Source organism: Neopsephotus bourkii, unplaced genomic scaffold (assembly GCF_033783945.1).
Source record: "Neopsephotus bourkii isolate Nb327-2 ecotype Australia unplaced genomic scaffold, CSIRO-AGI_Nbou_v1 NB_1616, whole genome shotgun sequence".
Taxonomy (NCBI): domain Eukaryota; kingdom Metazoa; phylum Chordata; class Aves; order Psittaciformes; family Psittacidae; genus Neopsephotus; species Neopsephotus bourkii.
The window spans coordinates 337,865-351,127 of NW_026902091.1; the positions used below are offsets into that span (position 1 = coordinate 337,865).

General features: G+C 39.7%; 2 protein-coding genes across 3 annotated transcripts in view; both read right to left on the reverse strand.

Moving 5' to 3' along the window:
• Positions 1-2,120: 2,120 nt before the first annotated feature.
• On the reverse strand, positions 2,121-9,358 carry GCSH (glycine cleavage system protein H). 2 transcript variants are annotated; one of them, XM_061372788.1, is made up of 5 exons: positions 9,202-9,358; positions 5,732-5,811; positions 4,508-4,571; positions 2,831-2,962; positions 2,121-2,250 (listed from the first exon to the last, which is right to left on the reverse strand). In XM_061372788.1, the coding sequence occupies exons 1-5, from the start codon at positions 9,320-9,322 to the stop codon at positions 2,153-2,155; spliced, it is 495 nt and encodes a 164-aa protein (XP_061228772.1). In that variant the 5' UTR covers positions 9,323-9,358; the 3' UTR covers positions 2,121-2,152. The 2 variants fall into 2 exon arrangements, with proteins under 2 accessions (XP_061228772.1, XP_061228771.1); XM_061372787.1 differs by having other exon boundaries at positions 5,732-5,826; positions 9,202-9,342.
• A 144-nt stretch (positions 9,359-9,502) lies between these two features.
• Positions 9,503-13,263, reverse strand: part of PKD1L3 (polycystin 1 like 3, transient receptor potential channel interacting) — a 42,323-nt gene continuing 38,562 nt past the window's right edge. Inside the window, exons 42-44 of the mRNA XM_061372810.1 lie at positions 11,992-12,093; positions 10,769-10,900; positions 9,503-9,847 (exon numbers count right to left, since the gene is read on the reverse strand). Of these exons, the coding sequence (XP_061228794.1) occupies positions 9,722-9,847; positions 10,769-10,900; positions 11,992-12,093 (360 nt within the window). The 3' untranslated portion in view covers positions 9,503-9,721. The remainder of the gene's footprint in view (positions 9,848-10,768; positions 10,901-11,991; positions 12,094-13,263) is intronic.

The following is a 13,263-nucleotide window of genomic DNA, read 5'->3' on the forward strand; positions in this document are numbered from 1 at the left end:
AGTTTCAGTTTCATTCCCGTGATGTCCTTACAGCAGTGTGCCTGGTGGATCGGACAGACACATGGGTACATTACATGTCAGACTATGATCACGATTCACATAAACACTGCTAATACACAGATGAGGACAAAGCCTGAGGAAGAGGTCACATTTGCAAGGTTTTACTATTTCCCAGGTTCTTTAGGGGAGTACAGAAATTATTATTCCACATTTAATTCATCAAAAGGAAATACAAACACTTTAAGGGAAAAAAAATATGTATTAAGATGTATTAGAATGCTCTGGACTAACCTTTAAAGGGAGATCCACAAGTCTCATACATTACATGGCAATGACTGAAGGGGCTATTTAGTAAAGTTGGACACAGTAAGGTAGAAAAAACAGTATCAAACAGAAACATTTTCATGCATTCCTACCTCCCTCTGCCTGCACTCAGCCTAATTAGAAACAAACTTTGCCTTTCACTTTGGAAAGTGCACAGAGAAGTCAAAGATCCAATCTTACACAGGGAGCTTGTAAAGAGACCAGGATCAAGCTCCCAGCTCTCTCAGCCTGTTACAGTAAATAGTGCATGATGCTGTGAATAATAGATAAGTACAGGCAGTTTTTAAAGCATTTACACCAGGTTTACTGGGGCCTTTTGCTTATCCAACACTGCCAAGCCAGGACTCCTGGGACACAGCTAAACCCACTCTCTCCTTTAAGGTACTTTGCAGTTTAACTCCTATGGAGAAGATAGTTTGATCTTAAATACGCAGTGGAGCATCTCCGGGCAGGACTTTTATCTGTGACTTCAGTAGGAAAAGTCAGCCCCTCAGATGCCAAAAAAACACCAATCACTTTGACATCCCCATAGATCATAACAAAGCCCTACATTTTTACATATTATAAAGGTTTCTGTATATCCTGCAGTGTATTTCTGCCCTTTAGAAGAGCTGTGCTTTTGAACGGAACTTCCAAAGGAATGTGAATTTTGCCTTTGTCATCTTATATCGATTAAACACTCCCCTCCCAACTTACAGATCCTTGCCTTTTATCCCCATTTTGTGCTTTGCTTCCAATCATTACTTGAAAATTGTGGAACAAAAATTTTAGACCAAAACTCTGCTGTACTATTATGTTTCCCTGGAGTGCAGGTCTGTACAGCTCAACCTTAGCCTTAGATGTCACAATAACTTTGAATGCACATTTGTGGATTCATTAACTATTACATCTAATGGGATCAGCTGCTTCAGCTTAATGGTTTGCCAAGTGAAAGTTTTAGCTGCATGCCTGTAATGTCCTTACAGCAGTGTGACAACTGGATCTGACAGACACATTACATGTGTCTGCCATTACATGCCAAACTATGACTGATCACACAATTCCCACAAATATCTACCCTTCTGAAATCACCAGTTGCTAGGAAAAAAAATGTAGAATTCCCTAATTACTTGTGACATAGGTAGTGTGTACTATTCACTAGACAAAAAAGATACAGGCTGAACAATCCACTTTAGAATGCTGATAAACTATCATCACATGAGTTTTGTGTATTAAGGAAGCATACAAATCAGAAGACAAGGACCACACCTGTTGCCTCTAAGGCAGAACTATTTGACTACACAGTACAGTGAAAAAGGAAAACAAAGGATTAATAAATTCTGTAAAGAAGTAAAAGTCATGCAAAGAGGTAGCTGATATGGCTTTTTTTGGTATTATCTCTGCAACTATAATTAGGAAAAATATTAGGAGGTTAGGCAGACACCCCTTTTCAGTATCTTGGGAGCATTAGAAAAGTACTTCAACAAAAGCTCTAGTCCAGGTTAAGAGAACAGTCACGTGTACACTTGTTACCATATTAAGGCTGTTGTTAATAAACTTGATTGTCAAATGATTCTTGGAAATTACATATTTTAGCAAATAAATTTTGTTTCCCAATATACTATATTATAGAGAACATCCTGAAGTTACATAAATCAGACAGAATAAAACAGTCTTGCAGCTATACAGATGTTAAACATTTTTATCACTGTAATTATTTATGGCACTGTATACATGTGGGATCATAAGTGGGATTTTTCAGGTTGCCAAAACTGGATATTCTGTACTTCACTGATTGATGACAAACTACATTGAAATATTTTATACGGATTTATTTCATTATTCCAGCTCAGTCCTCAATGGATTTTATGTACTTCTCATAGGCATCTTCATTCATCAGTTCATCAAGTTCAGCAGGGTTTTCCACAGTCATCTTGATAAGCCAACCTGAAGTTAGGAAATGAAAAACAGTTGCTAATATCCTACAAGAAAGATTCATTCATGTCTCTGAGTTAGAAAAGTGCCCCTAATGGGCTACAAGCCCTCTAACACTGGTACAATCAACAGGATTTCTTGTGCAGGCAAAACAATGTTTTAATACTTTTTTTTTTTTTTTTTATAAAATGAGCAAACAACCTGTCATAAGAAACGGCCTTTGAGCCAGACCAGCTGTCTAATTTAGTACTGCCTGATAGTGGCATCAAGGAGACATTGTCTAGAAAGAGAGCCTGACCTCTTGGTATCATGAGGTGCTACAAGAGCAGAAAAGAAATGTGATGAAGGGAAATAGATTTAAGTGCAACCACAGTCTATGTCTGAAAAGAGCATGGTATAAAAAACAGGTGCCAGCAAAGACCAGACTACACTAATGCTTTCATGTTAAACTCTATTGCACTTGAACTGTATTCAATATATTCCATTTAAATCTTCACACCATTAAACGGAAAGAACTAGGAATTGAAAACCCATTTTTGCTAGCAAGAACCCAGGTGGTATTCATTATCCAAAGATAAAAATGACATCTTACCATCTTGGTAACAGGATTTATTGACAAGCCCTGGATTATCTGCAAGGGCATCGTTAATTGCAGTCACTTCTCCTGAGAGAGGAGAGTAGAGTTCACTAGCAGCTTTCACACTTTCCAAAGCTCCAAACTCATCTGAAACATAGAATATGGTGGAACATTTTTTAAAGGAAAATACAAAGCACTTTAGGTTTTTTTTAGTCAGATGTTCTGGTGATGACCTAGCCATTGAACAACGCCTGGATCTTGAGCAAGGAAAACTGACAGAGATTGAAGTCACCAACTTTATGACAACAATTAGCAGTATTAAATTTGATATTCATGCTAGTAGCTAGCTGGCTACTACAGAAGGGATGGAAACTTCTTACACGTAGTCTGATCCTTTGGCTAAAGCCCTGCAGCATATGGTTTGGTATCAGGTTAGAAGGAACCACCTCCAGCCCTTGGGGCAAGAGACCTAAATAAACTCTCTTAACTACAATTCAAATGTTTTTATATATAATTCGGTTACAAAATAGACACAGCTGCTATTTGAGGAATGCCAGTTTTGTTTCAGAAACACTACTGAGTGCTACATTTGCACTCAGAAAGCACACATTAGTATTCACAAGCACCACGATGGAATCACCCAGCTGCTGTTCCGCTTTTTTCTGTTTTGTAGTCAGTTACAGAAACAATGCCTGGAGCAGTGTTAGTCCTGAGTAACTCCAAGCCACAAGCAAACAAGACAGAGGCGGAGGAACACAGAGCCGTCACAAGAGTAGATAGGCATAAGCAAGAGGAATCAGAGAACAACATGTTCTGAGAAAGCTTGGAATTAGACTAAAGCCAGAATAAGCAGAAAAGAACTAAATGGAAATGAAATTCCTTCAGATAAAACTACAAGTTGGTTAATTAAAGCCCTAAACAAAAAGACCTTTTGTTTAGGGTTTCACCATTCAATGTGATGTACTAGATTTGGCCAAAACAGCTCTATATGAACCTATTCCACAAATAGGATGGCAAAAAAAGAGGCCTGTTACTTTACCACAGTAGCTCTATTTTCTTTTTTTGCAACGTCTAAAGCTAATGACCACCTTTTCTTCATATACTAGCGAAAGAGCTCTCTGTAAATACAGGAATAGGCTTTTATTTTCTACCTGTTAGTGCCCACCCTTTTTTAATGCAGAAAACTACACAACTGAATGATTAAAAATGTAACAATTTGTACATCACTAATGAGCAAAAACCTATGATTACAGTTGATACCCCAAAATTACTGAGTCTGTATGTTCATAGAAAAATTAGAGCTTGATATCAATTAGATGCTTCGCATTGTACAGCTCATGAAGTGCCTAAATGCAGAATCACAAATAAGCCAGCCTGAACATTAGCAAGTCCAAATTAAAGCATAAATATTTAAAAAACAGCATAGATAAAATCATTACCAAAAAAACCCTCAAATATCTTAAAAATTTCTTCACAGTTGAATAAGCAGGTATTTTTTGCTACCACACACAGTCTGACAGTGAGAATTTGAAATAAAGCTCTCTTGTAGAAATAACCTGGATTTGTTTTGCATCCAGTTGATTTGTAATGATGTTAATGAACATAAAGATTACTTCATAAAATTAATCTCTGCAAAGAGCAAGTGGGATGACTAGAATACTTACTTCATTAGAAATTAGAGTCAAAACTTACCGTGTTTACTCAATTTTGTCCCAATTTCTGGAAGACTACAGTAAACAACATCTCCTAATGCCTCCTTAAAAGAAAAACAAAAGCATCAAAGCATACATTAAAGAAACTATACGTAGGAGAGACCTGATACAGTAACTCTAGAATGTGTATATAAGTAATCTCTGGTTTTAAATTTAGTTCTCATTCTTTTAGGAATACATATTTTTCCACTTTTTCTTTTTAAACATTTAACTTGGAAAGCAATACTTCGTTATCATGACCCAAATGCCCAATTACTGTTCATCCATTACAGTGTTAATAACCCACAGGCTGAGTTACAAGGCATATATACGTCAGCTCATCTTCACATCAGCTAGAGTAACAACTGTTTTAACGGACAACGTTCCCAGTGATTGGAGGGAATACCCTTTTTTGTTACTTCCAGTGCAGTCTGAAAGAAAATGCAGTGTTTCCTCTCCAGGCATGGACAGCTGGACAGTTTGTCCTGACAGACTTAATGAGGAGCCTTATCACCATGAGAATCAGCTCAACCAGAACAGGCACCTGCCTCTTCACTGACAAATGTACCCTATCACACAAAAGACTAGAGATTTTACAGTGTATTCGTGTTACTTAGAAAAAACAGAGATCACAGGAAATGCTGCTTGTCCTACAAAGCATTACTTCCACTTCACTGATAGCTTCTCACGTAACATTTTCTCAAGTTTCACATACCGTGAATCTTAACCTGAATTTGCCTGTGACCATTCCAAATCAAGTACGTGCACGAGTACAACCCAGAGGAATTCCTAACCTAGAGTAATAAATATATGCCATGTTGTACCAGTATTCACAATTGTTTTTCAACCAGAGGGATTGCACCATATTCCTGTTCAAGGGAATTTGATGTAAAAAGTGCACAGTATCCTCTATGTAGCCATAAACTCCTCAGGCCCTTAAGAACTCAGGTAATAGAGGAGGTTTTGAATTCTGCTGAACCACTGAGTTTCTCATAAAGTTCAGCTCTCCACAGGCTCAATCTGAAATGATTAAGAATTTATCAGGATGCTGAAGCAACATTCACAAGAAATGTGATAGATCCAAGTCCAAAAATCATGCCTAGCAGAGAGCATATGCAGTTAGACCAGTAAAAAACAGTAAAAAAACCTGTCCATGGAGCAAGGACAAGAACAGGTATGCATAAATAAATATTGCAGGCTTGGGTAAAGGGGGAGGGATCGATACCTGTGCAAAATTGCTGATTCCTACTGTTCCAATGCCATTTTCAACAGATATCCATTCATGCTTGTCTGTGAATTTGCGGGCTAAAATGAAACAAACTTGGTATTTCAGAAATAAGTGACATTGCTCACTTAGATACAGTAACATATTTACACTGTCACACTGTGCTTGGTTTTTTAGTGAGGTCAGTTTTGTTAGTTTTTCTTGGAAAACAGGATATAAAATTTACAGAAGCATTTTGTTCTGCTCGTGACATTATTAGTGATGCAGTAAAAGCTCACTAGGTGTTCTGCTGAGAGCACTCTATGACATGCAATCATCTAGAGACTGATAAAACACAGGAGCGAAAGGAGTAGTTCTACTCCAAACAAAACTCTAAGTCTGAAGCATATGTGTACTCATTCCTATGATGGCATTGCAGCTTTTCAAGCATATTTACTGCTTGTTTCTGACAACTACTTTATTATTCTAGGGGAGGCCAGTGTTAATGACGCATTAGAAACTGTCAGCACTACAGCATCTAATTCAAAGTACTTACAGAGCCATGAAGTAAAAAAGTTGCAGCCTAGCAAAAGGGGCTGATCCCCTTCCCTCCCCTGACATTTCCTATAGAGTCTATTTCTCCCAGTTTAATGTTGTCACAGATCTGTGTAAAATTAAGGCAAATTGACATAGACCAAATTAACAAAGCTACTCATCCAGACAATTTACTTAAGAAAATGCACTTGCTGTTACCACTGTTACTGTAAAAACACCACGATTATTCTGTATAGTTTTAAAATCAGCATAATTAAGACCCTGTTCAGTCTTTTCACAGCAATCTGGCAAATCTACATATATTTTAGATCCGTAACATTTGGGGCAGCTTGTACCAGCTTTTATTTCTTCCTATAAAGTCATATGGAGAAATTTCAGAAGAATTGATTGAAATAGGCAACATTTTTCTCACTGACATTTTACGTGGAACTTTTCTTAATCGGAGCATTTTCAGCCTGGTTTGTCTGCTTTCTCAGTTCCATGGTTTTCACATGAAACTTCCCCCCCTTTTGATTAACTTATTTTTAATTTTCACTTGTAGTACCTATCCAATCAGGCAAGGGATGTGCTAGAAGCTGGAGAATACAACTTCTTAAACAGAGCTCCCTGTGTGACGAACCCCAGAACAGCACAGCTGGACCTTCTCTTGAGTTCCAAATTCTCCTCTCAGGCTCCTCCCTCTAGGCTGGACTCCTCATGCTGGCTGGAGAAACTACACTTGTGAAAATTCTTCTGCATTGTCTACACATGAAGGAAAACAGAAGTTCTCACTGTAGACCTGCTACAATCTTTCTAAGTCAGTTGTATTTTGAGCTGTTTCAGTTGTAGTGATCTTCTCATTTATGTCTGAGTATGTTTAAGAGAAGCAAGTCTCAGGTGAAATGGCTTATCTTTGAAGACAATTCAAGTTTTACAGACCTCAGTAAAGCAATGTGTTTTTGCAAGTATAGTACACAAAAAATATAGAGCAAAATGCAAATATTATTTTCCAAATTTTCCAAAATCCCAGAGAATTTCAGGTAGCACTATTTCTACCTACAAAAATCCCTCAGCACACATTCTAATAAACAGAAGAAATCAAAAGTCTTAAACCATTTTAGGTCAAGACATTAAACCCACAGGAATTTCTTTGGAAATGAGTAACAAACTGCAAGAATGGAGAATGACGCAATCTCAAACCCAAGCTGAACATCTGTGACACTACAGGTCACAAAGAAGCCAACCTCTGTCTTTTTTTTATGCAGGATAACAACATAGCATATGATTAGTTTATAAGTCAAGGTTAAAAAAATTAATAAAAAGAAACCCAGAAGACTTCCATGATCAGTTCAGAACAGAGCAGTGAAACATTCTCAACAGTTGGAAGAGCACTGAAGTTTGTTGAACTACAAATTAAAAAGTTAGACTTGAAGAATTCTAAGCACGCAACAAAACCACTGTAAATAAAGGTGAAATTAAAGAGTTAATAAGTAATCTCAAAATCTGACCTTTGATCTTATGTAATCAGCTCACTAAATAAATCAAACTAAGCAAATATGGACTGTCAAAGCACACCATGTCTCTTCTGTGAGCATTCTTTTCCAGGAAAGCAGCAAAATTTACTCTAGCTTCATTCATTTCAACAGGGCCTTGGTATCAGCTTAACCAACACATTCTGAATTCAGACCCGCATTTAACTTAGCCTGCCTCTATTAAGTATTTCATAAATATATAACTGAAGAGTGAAGGAAAACGCACACCTCCACAAAGAGGCATACAACATTTTTCCTCTCTGCCTAAAACAAAACCATAGTTTACGGTTTTGCTTCAAATTATAGCTAAACAATGGGTACATTAAACAATTAGAATAGTGAAAAAAGCTTAGATTTTCACTCAAATTGCAACTAATGACTAATAAATAAAATTTCTCTCACTTGGTGCAGAAGACATTTAAAAAGATAGTCTTCCAACCAATCTGGAAGGAAGTTTATGACCTTTTCTTAGTGGCAATCATTTCTTTTATAGCATATTGTCCTCTTTACCTTTTCAAAATTTGTTTGCTGTATCACTATTTTTCAGGCTTTCATTCAAAGGGCGCTTTGACAGCAACAGACACCTTCATAATTAACCACTTCAAGTGCAAAATTCACACCAAGCACCAATGTGCAACCCCATCTCTTGCCTTACCCCTTCTGTAGCTGTGCTGCACAGGAGCTGCCGAGTCAGAGACAAACTTCAGCTCAAACAGCCCCAAGGCCCTAAAACCCTGGTTTAGGTGCCTTGTCAGCCCACCTAAACTATTTGTCGCCGGCTTCCCTCCTCCCGGCTGTGCCCCTTTCTGGTCCTATTACTGATGCTCCTCAGACAAGGATCCTGCTTTCCGCTTGACAAGCTACCCACTTCCTTTGTCAAGTTCACGTTCTCCATGCTCGCCCCGCTCTGCATCCTGGCTGGGGTTGGAAAGGGACAGGGCCACTTGGCTTTTTGCTGCAGCATGGAGAGCAGGTTAAAAGTTTCCTGCCATCTAAGGGAGGAGAACCTGCTGCTCAGGGGAGAAGGCACCGGGAGGGTGTCAGCACCAGGGGCAGGAGAAACCGCGCTCTCCTTGCCCCTTGCGGCTACAAGCCCTCGCCGGCCTTCAGCCATCTTGCGGGGCCCTCCCGGTCCCCACACGGGCACCCGGGATGGAGATGTCCGGCCGCAGCCCTGGGGAGATGCAGCACCCCGCTCCTCGCAGGCTCCGCGCACGCCGCGCACGGGAGTACCCGTGCTCGCCGGTGCCGCGCAGGCGGAGAGCGACTTCTGGGGCTGCTCCGCGCACCGAGCGGGGGGCTCACCTCAGCCCCGACCGGCTGTGGCACCGCTCCCCGCAAGGCCGGCCCAGCTGCAGCCGCAGCCAACCCTCCCCTCCTGGCAGCTCTGACAGAGCGGGGCCGACGGCTCCCCAGACAGCTCACCAGACAGCACCAGCGAGCTGGTGGCCAGCCTCCTCGCCGCGAGCACCCGCGGCGGCGGCGAGAGGCGCGGGCAGCGCGGCGCCAGACCCGGCCCGACCCGCCGTAACGCTCGCAACGCCATCTTCACCGCGGCGAGGGGGCGGTGCCGCGCAGAGCGCCCGCCTCACGGGGGCGCGTCAGGGGCGGCCGTTACGGATCCCCTCAGGGCAACGGTCCCGAGCCGGGTGTCGACGTTTTGCTTTCGCGCTTGCTCAGTGGAAAGAGTGTTTTTTAACCCAAACCGTGCAATAAACGCTGTTTATTACATACAAGTCTACAGTGCGCGCGTGCACGACGCTTTGTCTTAGGTTTAGCGCTATTTCTTAGCTAATGCTCCTAAATAACCTGTCGACTATGGTTTATTGGTTGAATATCACAACGTTTCAGTCAGAAGCTATGGTAACCTAAGTCAAGAGACTGCAGCCGGTGGTTAAAAAGTGAATCTTCCACCCCCAAAGTGACTTTCCGATGTAATTATTATTCAGTCGCTGGCAGGTTGTTCCAGTTGGTTGTTAGTGACTGGTGTCTCTTCCTTCTTGCATTTAATCCCGAAGAAACTGAAAAGTTTCAATAGCATCAGGTCAACAATCTCCTCTTCTTCTGAAGCCTGAAATAACAGTGAGAAGCAAGTTACTTGGATGCACAGACCAGAAGTGGATACAGCCTCTGCTATAAGAGAAGATCACAATTTGAGGTGAGATAAACTAACTTGCACTCCAGCAAAGCATGAGTTAAACCACAACTATGAGTAACAGCCAAAGCAGAACATCATGCCGGTATTTTTATCAAGACAAAAGTCCCAGATGGACCAGATGAGCCTTGAGGTCCTTTCCAACCTTGTCCTGTGGGATTCTATGAACCTGGGTGAGGAAGTTTGGGCTCTGCCAAATCCCATGGAAATCTGGTTACGGGAGCCTGGAGTTCCCTTGGTGGCTACCATACAGCTAGTGGTGTATACATACAGTGAGCCACCCAACATTTCTAGATGAAGTAAATGAGAAAAAATAAAATAAAAAACAAAAACAAACAAACAAACAAACAAACAAACAAAAAAAAAAAACCTTGTTTTCTATTGACCGTGTACTTTGTTTTCATCTTGCTTGACTTTATTTAAAACACAAAATTCTGGACAGTACTGGAGTACCAACCTGGATTTTGCTCTGTGCTCTCAACAGCTTAAATGGGTCAGACACAGTGACACTTTTAAAAGGAGCTGTAAAGTCCTCATGGACTTTGATGTCTGTTTTGGCACTGATTTCAATGGAGACAGGTACAAGTCTAAGACTTCTGCTGGATTTAATGAGTGAACAGAAGGCTGCAAATCAGATCTTGTGCTGAACCTCAGCAGGGATTTGTCTGAACAGGAATGGACAGCGTAAATCTAGAAAATCTGAAGTGTGATTTATAAGTAAATGAGTAACTTCTTAAGAGTTGGACTGAGTTTGCAAGGGTTTCATCCAATGGTGGAATACCTAAATCATGAGTAAGCACTGCGCAATAAATGTTAAACACAAATAGATGAGCATACCTGGTGGTGCTTCTGCTCATCACTGAAAGCAACCAGAATCACTGAAATGAACAGGTTCAGTACCACAAATGTCATGAAAATTATGCAGGATCCAATCAAGAAGGAGCCTAAAATTGGATTGTAGTCCAAGACCTGTAGTATTCATAATGTAAGACATTGTATATTGATTGTAAAAACAAAAAAAACATACATACAAGTAGTTGAGACACAGTAAGGAGGTTTGTCTCTTTGAAAATCCTTGTGGCTAATAAATTATACTATATGTATTATGTATATGCATTTTCTTCTCTAGTCACTTTCATACGCTGATAGAATATTTTACATCTATGATATATGAATATGGATAATCTTTGGGGTTTTTTAAGTATTTGCATCTGACTGTGTTAGTATGAAAGTTTCATGTGAAGGGTTGACAAGCCTGGAGGCATGTTTATGCACAGAACAGCTCCATCATGCTTCAGCTTTCGAAGTACAGATGAAATCTCTGTATGCTCTTATTTTATTTTCTTGTATGCTTTACAAAGAAGCCCAGTCAGATTGTCACAGACATAAACTAAGTGTTGTATAAAAGTAAAAGCCTATAATTTGCATGTAAGCTATATCCTAGGAATATGTTTTGATTATTAACAACATCAGTGGGACGAACATGTGAAAAGCTTTGTGTGCAATTACTGATCTTCAAAGCTATCCATACCCTGTTTTATCTGTGGTATAAAAGCATCCACCAAGGAGGACTTCAGAGTCAAAGATGTCTGTGAACTGGCTTAATCCACAAAGAGCTTTTCAAAAGACATTGTAATATTTGAAAGAACTTCATGGAAAGTTTAAGAATAATAAAATCAAATGTAATGTAAAGTTCCCTTGTGGAAGGCCTTGCCTTTCTTGGGAAGCTCATGAGTGTGTGTTCATTTCTGTCTTTAGCTTTCTAAGGAAATTACTGAAAAAATTATGTAATCAATAAATAACATATCTAGTTAAATGTGAGCACTTCTGTCAATGAAAGGTTCATTCTGCATCTGAGACTGATGCTGAAAATGGGATGTGAGATACATTTGCCTGGGGTCTTTTTCTTGACGAGAAAAGCTTTAGGAAGCTGTGGAGCTTCCAAAATTAGATTAATTTCTAGCACTAACTGAAAGTCTTTCTATTTGCTGAGTCAAAGCACATTTGATAGCTGAGATAACAATTATACAGTGATAAACATTGAAAATTAGAGGTGATACCTCCTCATAGTTGAAGATTCCTAGCTGAAGACTGACCATGGTCTCTGCTGAATTAAAGAGAGTTTTGTAAGAGGAGAGCTTCCAGCCAAATATCAGGTTTGTCTGCAGAGCAAAGAAGACATACCTTGTGTCACAATCGGAGTCCTTGCTGCGAAATCAGCTAATGACTGCTGTATGCAGAGGAAGCCCTCCTACCTTGTTATTAGAGCCATGAAGCTTTTTCTGCAGTTTGGGTTTGGTTTTTTTTGTTTGTTTACAAACAGGGGAAACACCAGATAAGGTCATAGAAGACTAAGAACTGGGTTTACACTTCTGAACTGTGTTTAGCTGTAAGACCTTGTATCATGGCTATGAGAATGTCTGATATCTGCTTACTCAATACATATGTAAAAAATATGGAAATACCTGACAAAACATGTCATATTTTAGCCTACCTTCATGAAGCAGATTTATCCCTGCATAATTAACCAAATTAATCATAGTCACAAACACGTACCTTTCAGTGCATAGATCCTTCCAAATAGGCAACCTTCTTGTTTGCCCTTAGTAACCAAGATGCTATTTTCTTAATTTGTGGGCCTACTGTGTCTGATTTTAAATAGGGGCTGCTGCAAGCTCAACTTTTCTCCATCTCTCTGCTGCTTTCTTTTACAGCTTCATCATTTGCATGATGTGACAACAGGCTTTGCTGTGGAACTGATCTGATCACTTACTTTGCCTGTGGCTACACCAGTGCCTGAAGCCAATCAGTTGCTAAAATGTCAATGCTGGAGGAAGAGATGAGGAATGTGAAGTCAGGCAATGTGAGGGTGCAGCAGGTCCCACTTGTCACAGGACTGCCCTTTGTAGGACAGTTTGGATTTGGCTCTGAGGATTTCCACATTTCCAGAGATTTTGCAATTGAGATGTGCCAAATTTCCTCCTTCACTGTGCCAGAATATTTACATGAAACATTTCAGCTAAAACATTAAATATACTTAAACAGTTACAGTCCAATAATTCTTTAATTTTGTTAGAATTAAAATACTATTTTATTTGCATAAGTATTCCTGAAACAGGCAGAAAAATAAAAACTAGCCAAATAGAAAATGACACTTGCTGCACTCTCCCAAATTTAGGCTTTATCCAGAAAATTTTTCTATACTTTCTTTTTTTGTCACATCTATTACACTGAGATAATCCATTTTTTCATCTCTGTGTTTGGTTTTGTACTAAAGAATTGGGCTCCAAGCTGCTAACCTAAGGTGTAGGTAGGCAGCTTTATTCAGTTTT

Bases quoted from the DNA above. Each gene is read 5' to 3' on its own strand.
- GCSH (XM_061372787.1), bottom strand. From the start codon at position 9,322: ATGGCGTTGCGAGCGTTACGGCGGGTCGGGCCGGGTCTGGCGCCGCGC. The intron at 4,572-5,731 runs GTATCGATCCCT...TTTTCTTTTAAG, and splicing joins GAATCAGCAATTTTGCACAG to GAGGCATTAGGAGATGTTGT. The intron at 2,963-4,507 runs GTAAGTTTTGAC...TCTATGTTTCAG, and splicing joins GACAAAATTGAGTAAACACG to ATGAGTTTGGAGCTTTGGAA.